At 53.1% G+C, this 18,373-nt stretch overlaps 1 protein-coding gene across 4 annotated transcripts in view; it reads right to left on the reverse strand.

The window, feature by feature from the left end:
• Positions 1 to 18,373, reverse strand: part of ZNF185 (zinc finger protein 185 with LIM domain) — a 42,196-nt gene that overhangs the window by 19,836 nt on the left and 3,987 nt on the right. For all 4 annotated transcript variants that reach the window (XM_027662335.1, XM_027662336.1, XM_027662334.1 and 1 more), the window contains exons 2-11: positions 10,375 to 10,449; positions 7,953 to 8,091; positions 7,038 to 7,097; positions 5,501 to 5,539; positions 5,212 to 5,286; positions 4,258 to 4,332; positions 3,717 to 3,797; positions 2,317 to 2,400; positions 666 to 704; positions 53 to 136 (exon numbers count right to left, since the gene is read on the reverse strand). In XM_027662335.1, coding sequence (XP_027518136.1) covers positions 53 to 136; positions 666 to 704; positions 2,317 to 2,400; positions 3,717 to 3,797; positions 4,258 to 4,332; positions 5,212 to 5,286; positions 5,501 to 5,539; positions 7,038 to 7,097; positions 7,953 to 8,091; positions 10,375 to 10,399 — 701 coding nt within the window. In that variant the 5' untranslated portion in view covers positions 10,400 to 10,449. The remainder of the gene's footprint in view (positions 1 to 52; positions 137 to 665; positions 705 to 2,316; positions 2,401 to 3,716; positions 3,798 to 4,257; positions 4,333 to 5,211; positions 5,287 to 5,500; positions 5,540 to 7,037; positions 7,098 to 7,952; positions 8,092 to 10,374; positions 10,450 to 18,373) is intronic.

An 18,373-nucleotide genomic window follows, 5' to 3' on the forward strand; every position in this document is an offset into this window, starting at 1 on the left:
ATCCCAGTGCCCTGGCATCCCAGTGCCACCCTGCTCCAGGCCGAGCAAATACCTGCTGTCATCCGGCGCAAACCGGCGGGAACCCGGCACGGTTGGACTCCTCCTCTGCTGCCCCTCCTCCTCTTCTATCTCAATTCTTTCCAAGGGGAAAAAGAGAGACAAATGCCACGCTGCTTCCTATTTTCCCCAGCTAACCCAGGAGGTGTGGTCCTGTTTTCCCTGGAGCTGTGTCTGCCCTGTTTCCCCCAGGGGCAGGTTGTTCCTGCTCCTCCTCCGGAGCTGAACAGAGCCAGGTCAGAGACAATTTTACAACCAGCATCATCTGAGTGCTTGAATTCCAGAGAGAGACATTTCCCTACCCCACTGACAGCTTTGGAAGTGGAATGCCTGAAGAGCATTCCCCGGCTGGCCAGAGTCAGATTCCCTGGAAGCACAAAGTCTCTCCACGTCTCACGTTGTCCATAACCCAAAGCACCATCAGTGTTGTTTTCCCACTGTTTATCTCAAGAGAATCCCAGTGTGATCCCACCCCAAGCATCCTTTTTAAGGGAATTGTCCTTCCTCTGCTTTGAAACACCCGGGATCTGCTATCCCAGCATTTAACAGCAACCTGGAATATCCACAGAACCCACTCCAGCAGCGCTTCCCGAGGGTCCACGACCTACCTCTTGGCAAACAAGGGTGGGAATTCCTGTGTTGGGCTGCTGTGAAGGAAGGATTGAGGCAACAGTTAGAAGTTTGGAAGGAAAAACACACCTTGGGCAGGGGCAGAGCCCCCAAAATCCCTGACCCAGCACTGCCCCAGGGGCTGCAGGGCCCTGTCACCCCCTTTGGGCAGAGCTTGCAGTGCCCAGGGGGGACAAATTCCAAATCAAATAATACAAATACAAATACACAAGTAGAAAAAGCAGCTGGGAAGGAAAGAAGCTTCCCCAAAGGGCCTTTTTAATTGCAAATTGATACAATTTTTTTAATTGTTGTTCTCCCAGCACGCAGACCTGGCTCTTCCCACAGCACACGCTGCCCAGTGCTCCAGAGGAACCAGCAGCCAGGGAAAAAAAAACACCCTCAAAGTCCTTATAGATCCTGTCCAAGCGCTTTCCATGTCCTTACACATCCTATCCAAGCACTTCTCCCACCCTGGGCACCGTTGAGTGCCGCTGGCACATCCCCTCCCTGCTCCTGCTGCACCTCCCTCCCGGTGCCTCGTTGTGTCACCCAGAGTTATGTCAAGAGGAAAAGCATTTCTAGTGAAAGCAGCCTGCAAAAACACCACAAAAAACCCACCCCACCACAGCTCCTGGGAGAGCAGAGACCTTGAAAATCTGCTTTTTTTTCCCCTCCCAGGGAAGAGATGGACAGTAAAGCCTTGGGCACCCAGAGCTCCCACACATCCCTCACGCTCCTGTGAGGTTCTCCCCTCCTGTGAACCCACACAGGGGGCTTCTTTTTTCCCCACAGAACTATTTTGAAGCTGCAACTAAGATAAGGGTCTTGTAAATGCAGCTCTTGTCCAAACACAAACTGTCACAAAGAGCTGCTCCATGCTGGAGGCAGTTTAGGTTTGTTCTGATTTTTCTCGTGCCCTCAACGAGATTGGAGAGAGCACTTTAAGAGCTGAGGCTGAAAATTGGACTTTCTATTGCAGAGTTCTCGAGGTTTTTCTTTTCCTGAAGTTTCATCCCTCTCAGGGAGGAAGACTTGGAGGATTTCCCCAGTTCTGCAGAAAGCTGTAGATATCATAGGATCATGGAATGGTTTGGGTTGGAAGGATCTTAAAGCTCATCCAGCTCATCCACCCCCTGCCATGGGCAGGGACACCTTCCACTAGCCCAGGTTGCTCCAAGCCCCCTCCAATCTGGCCTTGGACACTTCCAGGGATCCAGGGGCAGCCACAGCTTCTCTGGGCAACCTGTTCCAGGGCCTCACCACCCTCACAGCCAGCAATTCCTTCCCAATATCCCATCTAACCCTCTGGCAATGGGAAGCCATTTCCCCTTGTGCTGTCCCTCCAGGTCTTGTCCCAAGTCCCTCTCCAGCTCTCCTGGAGCCCCCTAAAGGCACTGGAAGGGGCTCTCAGGTCTCCCTGGATCCTTCTCTTCTCCAGGTGAACCCCCCCAGCTCTCCCAGCCTGGCTCCAGAGCAGAGGGGCTCCAGCCCTTGAAGCATCTCCGTGGCACATCCTTGCCAGCTGCACCTTTACCATTACCACAGTTCCCTTCACCTTCAGAGCCTTGGGACCAGCCACCATTCCTGTGAGACACCTCAAACAGCCCCTTCCCAGCTCCTGCCCCACCCTGGACATTGGAGACTCACCCGTTGCTCTTCTTGGCCGCCGACAGGACGTAGGCGCGTTCCCGGCCGGCCGAGCGCCGCAGGACACTGTTGGCAGCCTCAGCCCTGTAAGGAGGGAGAGACAGGGTCACATCCTGCTCATCCTCACCCTGGCTGAGCTGGAGATTCCAGGAATAACCCAGAGGAGGCTGGTGCTGACCCTGACAGAGCTCCCACACCCTGGGGAGCAGAAATCAGAGAATCGTCAAGGTCGGAAAAGACCTTCCGACCATCAACCAGCACCACGGTCACCTCTAAATCACCTCCTCAAGTGCCACATCCATGGGTTTCTTGAACACTTCCAGGGATGGGGAATCCACCACCGACCCCTCTTTCTGTGAAGAAATTACCCTAAAATCTCCAGTCTCCATTGAGCCAGAGCTCAGAGCAGTGACAGTGTCTTAACTTCTCCTTCAGTATCATTCCTGCTGGACCACAGCACTTCCACGTGGATGGAAGGCACCAGGGGGGAAAACCAAACACTTCCTCTTGCAGGAGGGCAGAGAGAGTTTTCCATTCTTTTCCCAGACCTGGGTTTTTGCAATATTGGATACCATGGGACAGAAAAATGGGAGACAGGACACGCTCTGTGTTCACCCCAACGGCAGGAGCACCGTGAGCACCAAGGGAGAGAGCAAATCCCTGAAAGGGTTTCTAATGGTTTGACCCCAGGGGGTAAATTACCCAGTTTTCATCTGAACAAGGCTTGTGTCCGAGGAAAAGGGGCTTCAGAGGCTCAGCTGGAAGCAAGAAGAGAAATCAGACCTGTTCTTGTCTGCTGCCCCATCCCTGGAAGTGTCCAAGGCCAGGTTGGACAGGGTTTGGAGCAACCTGGTCCAGTGGGAGGTGTCCCTGCCCATGGCAGGGGTGGGACTGGATGGGCTTTAAGGTCCTTCCAACCCAAACAAATCTGGGCTGATTCCATGATTCTGCTCCTGAGATGAGCGTGACAGACCTGCCAGGATGTGGCCTTGGATTCCATCCCTGAGTGATCCCGACCCCGGGGGAGGGAGTTGGGCTCCTCCCCTCCTGCCAGGCTGTCTGTACATCTCTATCTTCCCACTGGGACACGAGGCAGCCCATGGATTCCACAGCCCCTCCCAGCTGCCCAGTTAATTGGGCTGTGCTGTCAGGATGGATCATGTCAGGCTTTTAATTACATTTTGTTGGGAGGGCAGTGGCCCGTGGGCAGAGCTGGGCTCTGAGCAGAAATATCTGATTATGATTATTATTATTATTATTATTATTATTATTACTACTATTTTATTGCAAAACCAGCCCTAATGGCTCATCCATGTCATTCCCAGGAATGAACAGCCCAGCTGGAGAGATGCCACTTGTCCTTGTCCCTGCAGGAACACGGAGGGACCTCCAGGACTCACCTCTTCTTGTGTTCATCCGGAGAAAAAGGCACGTCCTCCTCATCCCCATCCACGGATTTTTGCCTGATGTTGTAAGGAGCTCTGCAACAGAGAGGGAAGGGGAGAGCCAGGGTAAGGGGCACAAGCCAAACACAGCTGAATTCATGGACATGTGGAAATGGTTCAGATCCTGGAAAACACTTGTATTTTCCATGTGCATTGGGGTGCACTTGTCCCTGTAGGGTTTTGTTTCCTTCCTCCAGCCCCATTCCAGAGCAGAGCCACATTCCAGCAGTGCTGCCCTGCCACAAGGCTCCTCCTTTCTCCAGCTTTCAGGAAGTCCAGCAATGCTCCAAACCAAGTTCCCAGGCTGCATCCTCCAGCCTGGGCCTTGGGATAAAACTCCCTCCATGCAAAGGCCAGTTCAAGGAACACTTGATGGCCACGGAGGCTCTGGGAGCCACTTCTTTCCAGTGGGAGCTCTGGAAGCTTCCTGGGCATCCCTGTGCAGGTGGCCTTGGCACTGAGCAGGGACAGGGAGTTGCTCCCTCTGCACACTCACAGTTTCTTGTAGTCCTCAGTGGTCATCCTGTATCCAGAGGGGGACCGGCCCGGGCTCTGTCCCTTCATGGAATTGCTGCAGGAGGCACAAATCACACCTGTTAATGTGATCCTTCCCCAGGGGAGCTCCACAGGGTGGAGGAAAACAGGGTCAGCCCAAATATCCACCCTCACTAAATGCTGTTGAATTGAAGAGCAGCATTTGCTTTCTTTTTGGGGTTTAGGACTGGGATTTGAGGTCTGCTTTGCTTCTCCAGGGATACTGTGAGCTGTTGGAGCTGGTGTGGGCATATCCTGCTGTGGGATGGGGGAATTCCACCCCAGGACCTTGTGGCATCATCCTTGTCCCCAGATGAATCAAAACAGGGGGGGAAAATGAGGTTACAAAAGATTTGGCTTGAGATGAAACAAAGGACTTCTAAAATCACAGAACCATGGGATGGTTTGGGTTGGAAGGACCTTAAAGATCTTCCAGTTCCACTCCCTGCCGTGGGCAGGGACACCTTCCACTCTCCCAGGTTGCTCCAAGCCCCGTCCAACCTGGACACTTGCAGGGGTGGGGCAGCCACAGCTCCTCTGGGCTTGGATCAGAGCCACACTCAGATCTGACTCCTCAGGATCCAAAGTCAGTGCCTTGCACAAAACAGGTTTCAAAATAACCCCCAACAAACAAACCCCATTAAAAACACCGACCTCAAGCGTTCCAGCTTTGCAAGGATTCCTGGGGCTTTGTTCCTCACTCCAAACCCTTTGCCAAACTAAACCCAAACCCACAGGTCCTTTCGCAGCCACCCCGAGCTCCGGCGAGGAACACATGGAGTTTGACCCCAGCATTCCATAGGGATTTAGGGGAGTTCTGGGAGCCCCCAACCACTGGACAAAGCGAGAGGGTGACCAGAAACGTGTTCCAAATGTTTAAAATCTCCTCTTCCTGGAGAAAAGGACGCACACGTACTTTTTCTGTGCTTGGTTGGGAGAGGAGGAATCTGGCACGGCCGAGGTCTTGTCGATGGTCCTGGTGAACACCCCCCTGGGGAGGGAAGGGACAGCTTCAATTTTTGGCTGGAAAATGTTTGGGACCAAGACCAAACTACCTGTTAAACAACAGGACTGTCTCTTCAGCAGGGCCCTCCCTGAGCCCTGTGTTCCCAACCAACAGAACCCACCAGAGAGGACTGTTTTTCACACTTGTTGTCCTTCCTTTCCTTCCCCTGCAGCCCAAATTTATCCCATTCCATACCAACCTGATGAGGTAACCGGACTGGGGCTTGGAGGAAGGTGACCTGTGCAAAGAACAGACATCAGTGAGTCAAGAAACACAGGTTAAAACAACAGCAGCAGCACCAGGATTAAAAGGGAATGTCCACGTGGATGTCACACCAAAAATCCAGCTGAGCAGGCCTGGAGGGGTCCTAGAGCTGCTGCACCTGGATCAGCCTGGGGAGGGTTCTTTAGAAATGAATAGTCATCAGGACAAGCACTAGAAAAGATTTTTTTTTTAATAAGAAAAGCGAGTTTTAGAATTTTCCAATTCCAATTAGCCACGCTGGCAGGGTTTTCTGGCTCAAAATTAACGTCAGGATGAGGGCACAGAGGGGAGAAGTTGGGTGTAATCGAGCTCCTGGTTGGTTTATCACTGGAAAACAACTTTATGTGAACGCCTCTGAGGGTCCATTCCTGGGAAGGGAGCTCCTCTGGGGGTATCCTGTCTAAGTGCTACAAGAAGTGGCAAGAGCTGGCACAGGAAAAGGGAGAGGAAGCAGGAAACTGCTCCTGGGAGAGGGCAGTGCTGGCCCAGCAGTGGCACTGAGCTCTCACACAGCACTAGGCCCTTCCCAACAGTTTGATATCCCAGGACAGTCCTCCTCCCAGCCCCTGGGTTCCTGGAGAGCCCTTGTGCTCCAGCTCTGAGGGGAATTCAGTCCCACCCAGGGCTTCTCCTGCTCTGAGGAGCCCCCAGGCTTAGAGCACACAGGAGGCTGAGCTGCAACGCAGGTTTTGTGGGACTGTGGGTTGGAAAGCATCCATCCTTCCTTCCTTCCCTCCATCCTTCCTTCTCTCCATCCATCCATCCTTCCTTCTCTCCATCCATCCATCCTTCCTTCCCTCCATCCATCCATCCTTCCTTTCTTCCTTCCCTCCATCCATCCATCCCTCCCTCTGTCCTTCCTTTCCTACATCCATCCTTCCTTTCCTCCCTCCCTCCATCCCTCCCTCTCTCCATCCTTCCTTCCATCCCTCCATCTCTCATCCATCCATTCCTCCCTCCATACATACATATATTCCTCCATCCTTCCTTCCTTCCATCCATCCCTCCATCCATCCTTCCTCCTTCCCTCCATCCATCCTTCCTTCCATCCACCCATCCCTCCATCCCTTATCCATCCATCCCTCCCTCCCTCTCTCCATCCTTCCTTCCCTTCCATCCATCCCTCCATCCATCCTTCCTCCTTGCCTCCATCCCTCTCTCCCTCCCTCCCTCCCACCTTTGCCCTCTCCATGGGGACAGTTTCCAAGGCATTACACAACCTCTGTAGAAGATGTTCTTAGAAGAGCAGTGAATTTTCGAGTTCCCCCATTAAAATCAGCCCCCCTGGCAGTGTCTGCTGCCTCCAAATGAAGCCCCCAGCACAAGGCAGGGGCTCCTCAAGGACTCTGCTTTCCAGCACAATCCCAGCAGGGAGCAGGTTTGAGGAGGGGAAGAACCACTGGAAGCACCCACCCTGTGAGAGGGGAAGGAACAGGATGGATCCCCAAACCAAGGTGGGCCCCCAAAATTACCTGTCATTCTGGGGAGCAGCAGGTTTGGGGGCTGGGGATCCCCCACCGGCCCGGCCAGACCTGAGAGAGGAGAGAACATCATGAATTGAGGGTCTGGCTGAACATGGCAGTGATGTTTTTGGAGAGAGCTGGAAGGAAAGATGGATTTGGGCTTGGTTTGGGTTCTAATTCCAGCGAAGCTGGTGCAGCTGGTGTTCCCTGGCACTGTGGGAGCTGAATTCCCTCCCAGCCAGGTCTGCCCTGTGTTTGTCACTCTGGAGATGCTAAAGCACTTCAAAAAAATTTAGAGTTCTCCTGCGACTTCCAACGTGCCTGTGCTGCTGGATTCCCAGTTCCCAGGAAAGGGGATTTAGAATCATAGAATCATAGAATAGATTGGGTTGGAAAAGACCTCCAAAATCATCAAGTCCAACCCCTGATGCAACTCCAATTACTGTATCATGGCACTAAGGGCCACGTCCAATCTCTTTTTAAAAACCTCCAGGGATGGTGAATCCACCACCTCTCTGGGTAGGCTGTTCCAATGCCTGATAACCCTCTCTGTAAAGAATTTCTTCCTAATTTCCCAGAGCCCCAGCCTGCATTTATCCATAATAAGCAGAAGCAGCACTTCCTTCTGGCCCTGCCACTGCCTGGCACCTCAGGGACCCCAAAACACGTCAGCACCACGTCTGCTTCCTCTGCAGTTGGAGAACAGAGGGTTTGGAGAACCCAGAGCTCCAGGAGTGCTTGGACAAGGTGGGATTGTTGGGGTTGTGCAGGGCTAAGAGTTGGATTGGATGGTCCTTGTGGGTCCCTTCCAACTCAGGGCGTTCTGTGGGTCTGCTCACAGGAGTGGGAGGAGAAGGGAAGGGAAAAGGGAACATCCTCATGGAAAGGCAAGAAAAAGAGGAGCATCCTCATGGGCACACTTACAGGGGGCTGCTCTTCTTCTCATCCTCAGAGTCCGAGTTGTGGTGGTGGATCCAGCTCTTGTCTCCTCTCAGGGTGGTGCGAACCTTCATCTGCTTAATGATCCTGCGCCGGTCCTCATCCGTGGGGGGGATGATCCCTCCTGGAGAGCCAAGGGGAGGGAGGAGAGAGGGATCAGAAAGGCCAAGGCCTCCCAGAGCAGCAGGTGAGAGGGGGTGGAGGAGCAGGAGCGCGGGGCTCTCTCCTCTCTGCCAGAGATCCCAACACCGGGCGAGTCTTTTCCCACTTCCAACGAAACATGGAGACACGAGGTCATCCAGTCCTCAGGATAAACTTATCCTGATGCATCTCCTCCTCTGCAGGGTGTTTTCACACCTCAGTGGTCTCAGCTTGCCCTGGTGGCCTGTCCCAGCTGGAGGAGACACGTCCTTTGGCTCCTCATTCCCACACTTCCATCACCAAGCTCCCTTTCAAAAGCATATTGTCCACCCGAGTCTCCCTAAATCTGGGAATGTCCTCTCCTGGGTGGGCTCTCTTTCATCTCCATCCTCTTCCTCCTCCTCCTCCTTCTCTCTGTCCAAGCAACCAACCACAACTACACTCTCTGGTTGGAAAGGTCAGCAATGCAATTAAACATAAAATCAAAACGTGGGAAAACAGAAGGTTTATGGATTGGGAGCTGCCAAGTCCTCCCAGTGGGAAATAGATGGGGTGAAAAAAGCACAGGTTCATGGGGAGGAGTATTAAAGCCAAAAATATTGGGAGCAGACAGGAAAAGTCTCTCCCAAGGGAAGGAAATGTGCAGGTGATTGATGGGAAGGGCTTTGGTCATCCCAGAGTGCCAAAATCCTGCTGGATCAAAGTGATTACAGCTGGATATTAGAGAGAGAGAGATAAACAGGGGCATTTTTGGGGGCATTTTTAGCTGTTTTCCCATGGAGGACCAGATAAGGAAATCTCCTTTTCCATGTATTTCTGACTATTTCCCATCTTTTTTCCAGTCTGGAAATGCCTGATAAAGGCTGAAAACGTGGAGCCTGCTCTGCTCCTCACACTGGACCCAAACCAGCTCAGGGGTTTGGACACCAGTGAGTTCCTGCAGCTTATCATCAATCCAAGGGAGCTGCCTGGGCTCCCTGAGCCTGTGGAAACACGAAATAATTCCATGTATCCATCAGGAAAGAAGGGCAGCTCAGTCACTGTGCTCAGGATGAGCTGAAGGCTGCCCAGAAAAACCTCATCCCCGAGGAGCTGCCGGGCAGTAAATTGATTTATCTCTGACACAGGCTCCTGTGCTTCGAGGAGACATTGTTTGTTAGGAGTAGGATTTTTATTTTGCTAAAAAAAAAAATGGTCCCATTGGATCATCTCTAAGGAAAACACAGCTCTGAGGGTGAGGAGGGTGTCCTTCCCCACGTGGAATTAGCAGGAGAAGGTAAAAGGTACAGTTATACAGGGCCACAGCCCTGTCAGGATGCACTTTAGGGACACCTTCCATGGGGAGCACCTGGAAAGGGAAGCACTGAAATTGAAAATTAAAGCTGTTTCCTAATGGAAATGGGGCATTTCCATCAGCTCCATAGCACTGGTTCGGCTTCCCTATGGATTTGGAAGCATCATCCCATCTAATTGTGGCTGTACTTTCAGTGGGGGTTGCAGAGACAGAGAATTTTGAGGAGGGTCTTGAAAAGAGGGTAATGTGGGAATTTATTAGTGATCTGCTCATCTCAAAGCCTTCAGCCAGGCTCCAAGCCCTCCAGCTCTCTGTATTGTCATCACCATGGAATTTGGAGCTTCAGGCTGGAGCAGGTCCCAGACAAGGAATCACAGAATCACAGGGTGGTTAAGGTGGGAAAAGACCTTTTAGATCCCCAAGTCCAACCCCCAAACCAGCACCACCACGGTCACCACTGAACCACGTCCTCAAGGGCCACAGCCACGTGTTTTTTGAATGTTTCCAAGGGATGGGGACTCCTCCCCTGCCTTGGGCAGCTGGGCCAGGGTTGGACAACCCTGTCCATGAAGAAATTTTCCCTGACATCCAACCTAAATCTCTGCTGGTGCAACTCAAGGCCGTTCCCTCTCCTCCTGCCCCTTGTTTCCTGGGAGCAGAGCCCGACCCCCCCCAGCTCCCCCCTCCTGTCAGGGAGTTGCAGAGGCAGAAGGTCCCCCCTGAGCCTCCTTTTCTCCAGGCTGAGCCCCCCCAGCTCCCTCAGCTGCTCCTGCTGCTCCAGCCCCTTCCCCAGCTCCGTTCCCTTCCCTGGACACGCTCCAGCCCCTCCGTGTCATTCCTGGTCATTCCTGCCAGGGAAGTGGTGCCCTCTGCCCTTGGACACACTGCACTGAGGGAGCTGAGCAGAGACATTCCAGCAGGTACAGCTGAGCTGAGGAAACAAAGGAATCACCACAAGAGGGAGGGAATTACCTTTGCTGACACCCAGGGACATCATGGTCACAGCAGCACCTTCCCCTGCACAGACTGCCTGAAGCCAACAAGCCCCTGGAAGAGATGAAAAAAAAAGGGATAAGCAAAATAACAGTTCTGCTGTAAAAACCTTTGTGGAGGGGACAGCACGGCCACAGTGTCACAGCCACAGAGCCCGGAGGGGGGACACTCTGCTGCTGTCCCACTGCTGGGCTTCCTCCCCACGTCCCTTCAAGGAGAAGAAAAACCAAATCCAGATCAGGAATCCCTCAGAGCAGACATGACTGAGGTGTTTTTCCAGGTCTGGGAAGAAAGTGGGAGAGGAGACCTTAGAAAAAGTTGGGATAGACCTTCTGGAGTCTACAGAACCCAGAGGCTTCTGGAGTAACCTTGGTGTTGGTGGCCAGTGGGAGCAGGACATGAGGGCTTTTGGGGAGGGATCTGCCAAGAGATCAACAGATCTCTAGCAGAGAGATCTGGGATCACCCCAAGACACAGTAGAGAACATCTCACCACCTGTCTTGGAAGCAAAGAGTTAATTCTTCCTTCTGACAACAGCCGGGTCCCTCCTTCCAGTGACCAGGAAGGAGAAACTCCTGGATGTCCCCCCTCAGGATGAGGAATTTGCAGAGCACTCACTGCTTGTTTAGGGCTGTAGTTGAATCACAAACAACCACAAACCAAAAGTCAGGGGGGAAAAAGCTGGTTGGTTCAGAGTCTGCCACGATGATCAGGGGGTTTTTTTCCCCCGACAAACAAATGAATAAACAAAAGAAAGGAAACCCCTCAGCACTGGCCCAGTGTTTGGGGATGAGGGGGACATCTGATTATAGGTTTGTCATAAATGCTTATTTTCTTTTTCTACTCCCTTGTTTTCTCACAGAAGCTGCAGGAGATGAGCCCTTGTTTCAGAGGAGAAAACCAGTCACAGACCGGTTTGGGTTGGAAAGCTCCTCCAGTTCCAACCCCCTGCCATTGGCAGAGATGCCTTCCAGCTTTTCCATCCCCCCTCCAGTCTTTCCTTGCCAGAATCTCCTGGATTCTGGAGTGACTCTGCTCCTCAGTAATGAAAAGGCCCAACCCTCTTCAGGAGAATCTAAAATGAGGTTGTTATTCCCTGCTGGTGAGCCTGTCCCTGCAGTATTCCTGCGAAGCCACACGCCCAGGAGGAATTCCAGGCGCTGATCTCATGGCATTGCTGCTTGGCAAAGGCTCCTCCTTTGGCTTGTCTCAGCCAGAGCTCTCCCCACTGCACATCCCCTGCTCTGAGATCATGGACAAGCTCTGCCATCACCCCAAGGCTCCCATTCCTCCTGCAAAAACTCCCAAACATGGATCCAGCTCCCACCAGGAGCAGCCAGCCCATCCCTGCTCATCCTTCCTGGATTCCCCCTTCCCATGGAAATTTAATAGACTTGCTGTTCAGAGAGAAAGGAAAACTCATCCTGAATATTCATGAGGAGCCTCTGAATACTTGGGTGTCTCCTTCCTGAAGGTGGGAGACGAGGCTGGAGCTGTCAGGAGCACACAAATTCCTGTAATCTGGCAAATTTGGGTTAAAAAGGAATCACATTCCTTGGACCTCCCAGAGTGAGGCAGATTCAGACACAGCTACATCAAAGCCCATCCCTGGAAGTATCCAAAGCTGGGTTGGAGCAACCTGGTCTCATGGAAGGTGTCCCTGCCCATGGCAGGAGGTGGAACTGGATGGTTTAAGGTCCCTTCCAACTCAAACCAGTCCGGGTTTCTCTCATTCTCCCTTGGTGCTCTCTTCTACTCATTAAACTCCTTCCCATTCCAGGACAAAATAAAAGCAGAAGATGAGGAGCAGTGGAAAAGAACTATCCAAAATGTCTCATCCATTCCTTTTCCAGTGCAAATTAGGGGCAGGGATAGGCTCCATCTGCCACGGAATGGAGGGGTTTGGAAGCCGAAGGGCAGAGTGATTCCCAGGTGGTTATCCTGCAGGAATAAGCAGAGGTTCGGGAACACGGTAGGGAAACACTCTGGGGAAGGGCTGGAGCGAGAGAAACAACATCTCTATTGCTTAAACAGAAACTTTGCTTCTTACTCACCCCATTTCCCCCCCCCGGATCCACCCGAGGGGACGGGAATCCACAAAGGGTGGCACTGGCACGGGGAGAGAAACGTGCCAGGAACCACACGTGGGACGAGCCTCCTCCCTGGCACCGCCTTCCCTGTTCCCACCCCCGCGATCCCGGGAGAGGAGGCAGCAAACACCGTCCTGCTGCTCCCCCGAGATTCCTGCTGGGACAGACGGCAGGAGTGACGCTCCCCGGGATCGGCTTTGGGCGACTGGCTCCTGTGTTTTCCAGCTCTGAATCCTGCCGGGCGGTCAGGGATGCTCCAGGCCAGGAGCTGGATGGTGACCCTGAGCAGTGGGAGCCCCCAGGACACACAACCACCCTTTGGGGTGTCCCACAGCTCCGGCAGAACTCCCAGGGGTTGGAGCCGCTCCCCTCCTGCTCCCCAGCAGAACAGAGGGGTCTGGAAGGAAACCTTTGGCAAATCTGACAGGACACAGGCTCAGAGTGCCCCCTGTGCTGGCACTGCTGAGGCACCTCCAGCCCTGGGGGCAGTTCTGGGCTCCTCATAAGAAGGACATTGAGGGGCTGGAGCGTGTCCAGGGAAGGGAATGGAACTGGGAAGGGGCTGGAGCAGCAGGAGCAGCTGAGGGAGCTGGGGGGGCTCAGCCTGGAGAAAAGGAGGCTCAGGGGGGACCTTTGGCTCTGCAACTCCCTGACAGGAGGGGGGAGCCTGAGGGGGTCAGGCTCTGCTCCCAGGGAACAAGGGACAGGAGGAGAGGGAACAACCTCCAGGGGAGGGCCAGGCTGAATTTGGGGAAAATTTCTTCATGGACAGGTTCAGTGGTGACCATGGTGGTGCTGATTTGATGGTTGTAATTGATGATCTTAAGGGTCTTTTCCCACCTTAACAATTCTGTGATTCCATGATTTTCTCCATTAACCAACTCTATCCAGTGGCTATTTCCACCTGAGGATCAGGGCCGTAGGATCCTGTTGGACACTGGGCTTGGTAAAGTTTTGGGCTGATATTATGGAATCCCAGAATGGTTTGGGCTGGGAGGGACCTTAAAGCCCATCCAGTCCCACCCCCTGCCATGGGCAGGGACACCTTCCACTAGCCCAGGTTGCTCCAAGCCCTGGGAAAAAAAAGGGGTTTGGTGGTATGGCTTGTCTGGGAATTATGAGCTGGAGCCATAGGATCCAATTTCCTCGGTTGGTACAGAAGCAAATGTGCTTCCCTAATGCAGGAACAGCCCTGGTGCTGATCCCCAGGGCTCTGCTTCCCTCCTGAAAGAACAAGAACATCATTTGCCACTTGAATGAGTCTTGGAGAGTTGAACTCAGCAGGAGAGGGGGAAACATTGAGAGGAAAACTCCAAGATTTCCCCTGCTCTGGAATCCCTCAGAGCTTCTCCAGGCCTCACACAACACAAAAGCTGTTCCTCCCAGAGGGTGAAGTCCCAGGTTTCCCTGGAGTGGGTTTAGGCTCCAAAAGCACCTCGTGGGAGTCATTTAGAAGGTGGAAGCATGGCCCAGGAGTTTGGGAGCAAAGCAACACCTCTCCTGTGGCACTGCTGGGGGAGATCCAGGAATCCCTGGAGCATCATCTCCAGCTCTTCCCCACTGCAGCTCATTTTGGAGGACACATTCCTGAAAAAGCCCCAGGAGAAAGCCTTTCCTCTCCATAGGATGCTGCTCCCTGGCCTCCTCTTGCCAACCCCATCCAAACACAGCCCAGGACTTGGGGGAAAAGGAGAGCAGAAAGGGAAAAATGGCCCCAAAATGATGCTTTGGGGCAGGAAATGTGGTTTGGGCACTCCCAGTTCCCATGGCTACGACATCCCGTTGCTGCCAGGGAGTCTTTGGGTGCACAGAAACTTCCAGAGCTGGGACAGCACAACAAACAGCTCCCTCCCTCTGGCACACTCGGGTGGCTGTTCCCTGAAAACCTGGGATGCTTATCCCCGTTCCCCATGAAGATTTTGAGGGATGAAAGGCCAGCAGGTCCAGCTGAAGGGTTTGTCACCTTTCCCACTCCTGTCCCTGCCCCAGCCCCAACCATCTGTGTCCCTCAGTGTCCCACAGAACCTCATTTTCCCCTGGATTTAAACCCCATCCACGTGGAATTCCTCAGTTCTGTAATCCCCACAGCAGCAAACTGTCTTCACCATGTGGAGACCTAAAATTCCTCTGCCTCAAACCAGATCCATCCCTTCCCTCTTGCCTTACAGCTCCAGAATAAGCTCTGCCAGGCCAGACACATCTTTTCCTCCTCTGTTTTTCCATTACTTCCTAGAAAATCCTCCTGCTGTGTGACCAGGAATATCTCTGTTAGAAAGGCCAGAAAATAAGTATGTTTTAGACACCAGGGCTGTTCAGGAATATAGGTTTTCTCCCAAATATTCCCTACAAATCTAAAATCTAGGGCAAATTAAACCTATTTCAATAAAATCCCTCATTCCCTCTGTATTTATGTGGAAGGTTTTCCATCAGAAGGGCTCCCTTTGGAGCCAATTGCCTCCTCTGAAGTGTCTGCACACCACAGGCCTGGATCTTAATTAGCACCCTTGGGTGCCATCGTTATGCAAATGAGCAATAATCCTGCTCCCTTCCCCATCCAAAGGGTTCCTGCACCGTTAAGCCTTGCCCAGTTGACTCTGGAATGGCTGCACTGGGAAGGATGATTCCCTTCACACACCTTCCCTGGACAACTTCCCTCTGGCTGAATGTTTGCAAAGTGCCCCGGGATTCTGGAATAAATCCAGAATTCCAGCTCCCCCCTCTGGAAACAGCCATGGCCAATGAGCAGCAGGATTCCCCAGGGACCCTGTTTCCCAGGATTAAATCCCACAGGAGTTTTCATCCTCTGATCCTTAAAAGCCCCAGATTATAAGGACAAGCCACTCCTGAAAATAGGCCTGGAAAGGCTACGCCAGGATGCCCAGTCCCCAAGCAGGGAAGGTGTATCCATAGGGAATGGAGCCTGGAAAAAGCTGGGGGAGAAAAAAAAAGAAAGGGAAGAACCCTGAGCTGTCCAAGGAGTGACTGGGAACACCATGTTGTGAGAGGGGTTAAATCCTGCCTGGGCCTGAGGAAAGGAAATCAGAATTAAACGAAAACAGAGGGAAAATCCCACATTGTTTGGAGACATAAAATGAAAATATTTCGTTAGGAAAGGCTGAAATTCGTTGGCTTTTTGTTACTTCAGGTTTTAACTCCCCTTGTCTTGGGAACAAAAACCTAGTGGAGCTTGCAGGGATTTTTGAAAAGGTGCAGTGTTGCTAATTCCAAAAATAAATAAAAAAAAACAACAAAAAAAAACCCAAATGAAAGGGTACCAGTCCAACCCTGGAGCTGGATCAGGTTCATCAGTGCCAGTCCACATTCCCAAGGCAAAGCAGCTGCCAGCTAAGCCTTCTCAAAGTATTCCAGATCCCTTTATCACACTCCTATCCCAAAAACCAACCCAAAAGCCCCTGAGAAGACCCTTCTAAAATTCCCCAAATGTTCTCCCTGCAGGCCAAGCTTGGGAATTCGGGGTCTTTCTTCCCACTACTCCCATGGATGTGCCTCCCTCTGCTCTCAGGCAGGAGGTGAGGCTTTATCCCTGCTCCAGGGGTGGTATTCCCCTCAGATGCTGTCTGGGAGCAGCTGGAATTCCCAGCTGAGTCCTGTGGGGAATTCCTGCCCCGAGAGCTGGGTTGGGATGTCCTGGAGCTGCGGCACATCCAGCACGGGATGAGCTGAGCAGGGGGGCACATGTGAGCCCCTCAGCCTTTCTCCTGTGCTGCTGGGACAGGATTCCTTGGCAGCTCTGCGCTCCCAAACTTCCCCCCTGCCCTCCCGGCCTCCTCCGCTCCGCGTCCATCCCAGGGGTGCTCCTTCACCCTCACACCTCTGTCACCTTTTACCTGCTGTCTCCTCGTTTTCCTTCCCTCTTGCTGGATCTCCACGGCCAAAATTCACACAGCGTGGCACCTGGTGGACTTCCCAGGATGTTTCCAGCGTGGATTCCAGTGGAAAAACAGGCTCAGCCGAAGCTGCCGCCAAACTCTCGGTGCTACAGGGGCAGAAGCCACACTCTGACCCTGGACAGAGCCAATTTTATATCCACTTTCTCTCCCAGAGCCCTCCTGAGCCCTTTCTGAGTCAGGATCTGCCCAACTTCCAGGCAGTTAAACCCCCCTGGCCTCTCCCCTCCCTCAGGAATGTGGCACAGGTGGAGCTTCGTGCCAGGTGTGGTCGATGATCCCAGTGATCCTCCAGGGAGAACCTCTTTCCTTCTCCAGCAGCTGGGAGGGGGGAGTTCAGGGAGCAGCAGGGATGGATTTGGCCTGGTTAGGACAGTTCCCCACCTCCTTAATTCTGCAGAGTGTTCCAGGGGGATTCCAGGAGTGCCCCTCTCCAGCCCTTCCCTATAGGCAGCACCAAGGTGTGGGAAACTGGGCACCCACCCCTGTGCACCACAAACACCTGACAGCCAGATATTCCTTCTGAACTAATTCCATCTGGAATAACCTGGGATTTATGGCCCAGCTCAGACTCAAGTTTCTGGGACACTGTGGCCTAAACCCTCTGGTTGAAGTCCCTCATCCTGGAGGGCTGGATGGGTGCAACCAGTGCTCAGCTTTGGACACTGAGCTCTGGGATGTAACACCGGGATGTCCCAGGCAACAGGAGACCCGTAAAAATGGGTAATTCCCACTGGAAAAGTATCCAACATGGGCAAAGAAATAACTGCTCTGCCTGTGCAGGACCAAAATCCCATTAGAGCCTGTCCTGAGCCTGCACACTTCCAGTGGAGCTGCTGCCAAATCCAGGCTAACTGATCTAAAATCCCTGTTTTCAGAGGCATGGAGCACCACCAGGAACAACCTCGACATCACACACGGGTTCCTCTGGGAAGCCCTGGGATGCACGAGCAGCTTTTCGGAGAGCCAGAAATCCCGTGCTTTGGAATCGAGCTGGGGCTGCAGCGGGAAGGGCCTCCCACTGCAGACACTCCACCGCTGCCCATCCCGGGAAGGGAAGCAATTACAAGCTGTTTAATTAGGAAAGAGGAGCTGAAAGCTTGTTCAGATGTTAATCTCGAGGGCGCCGTGCGGGCAGGGAGCCAGCTCAGCTCTCCCGGTGCCGCGGGGTCCCTGCCCTGCCCCGGCTCTTTCAGTGCCCTCCGAGTTTTCCACCGCAAACTCCTCCCTTGCCCTTATTAGAGAGCGATCCCTACGGATCACAGGCTGAACAAGGGAAACCTGAGCGAGGGCACACCTAAAGGTGTGGAGCTGCACCCCGGGAGAGGGGGATTTGTCCTGGCCCCCTCAGCCAGTGCCCCGTGGAAGGACTGGAGGCACAGCCAGACCAACACTCTTTGCTAATAAAATTCTTCAAGTGCCTGAAATCACCAGCCCATTACTTAATTGGGAAGGATCCTGTTTTCCATGCAAGCCACTTAAAAAAAAGACCTAATTAACCTCCAGGAGATGAAACGCTCCTTGTTCTTACTGACTGGAGCTCCTCTTCCCTGCCCAGAAGGAAACCCTGCCAGCCACCCTCCTCTTTGGTGGCTCTACTGCAGCTTCTAAATGTTAATAACCAGTCTTTTTGCCTGCTGTTGTCAGGAGTTTGTAGGACACTCGGCCTCTTTGTGCCTAAATAACCACCTTGCCCTGTGTGTGTCTCGGGATGAGCTGGATCCCATGTTGGACCCAGTTCTGAGGACAGAAGGAATGCCCTGGGAAAGGAAGCGGAGCTGCTTTGATCCCAGATTTTCCTGGGAGTGCCACGGGGTTCTTTTAGACTCCTGAACTGTCCACACAGCCAGGGCAGCCACCGAGGTCAGGTTACAGCCCTCCTGTTCCCAGTGTTCCCGGCCTCGGGGTGGGATCTCCCATTGGTTGATGTCCCAGTTCCAGGCTCACTTTTCCATGCTGGTCCCGGGATGTGATCCCTGA

The sequence above is a fragment of the Corapipo altera genome, unplaced genomic scaffold (assembly GCF_003945725.1).
Source record: "Corapipo altera isolate COAL_440 unplaced genomic scaffold, ASM394572v1 326, whole genome shotgun sequence".
Classification (NCBI taxonomy): domain Eukaryota; kingdom Metazoa; phylum Chordata; class Aves; order Passeriformes; family Pipridae; genus Corapipo; species Corapipo altera.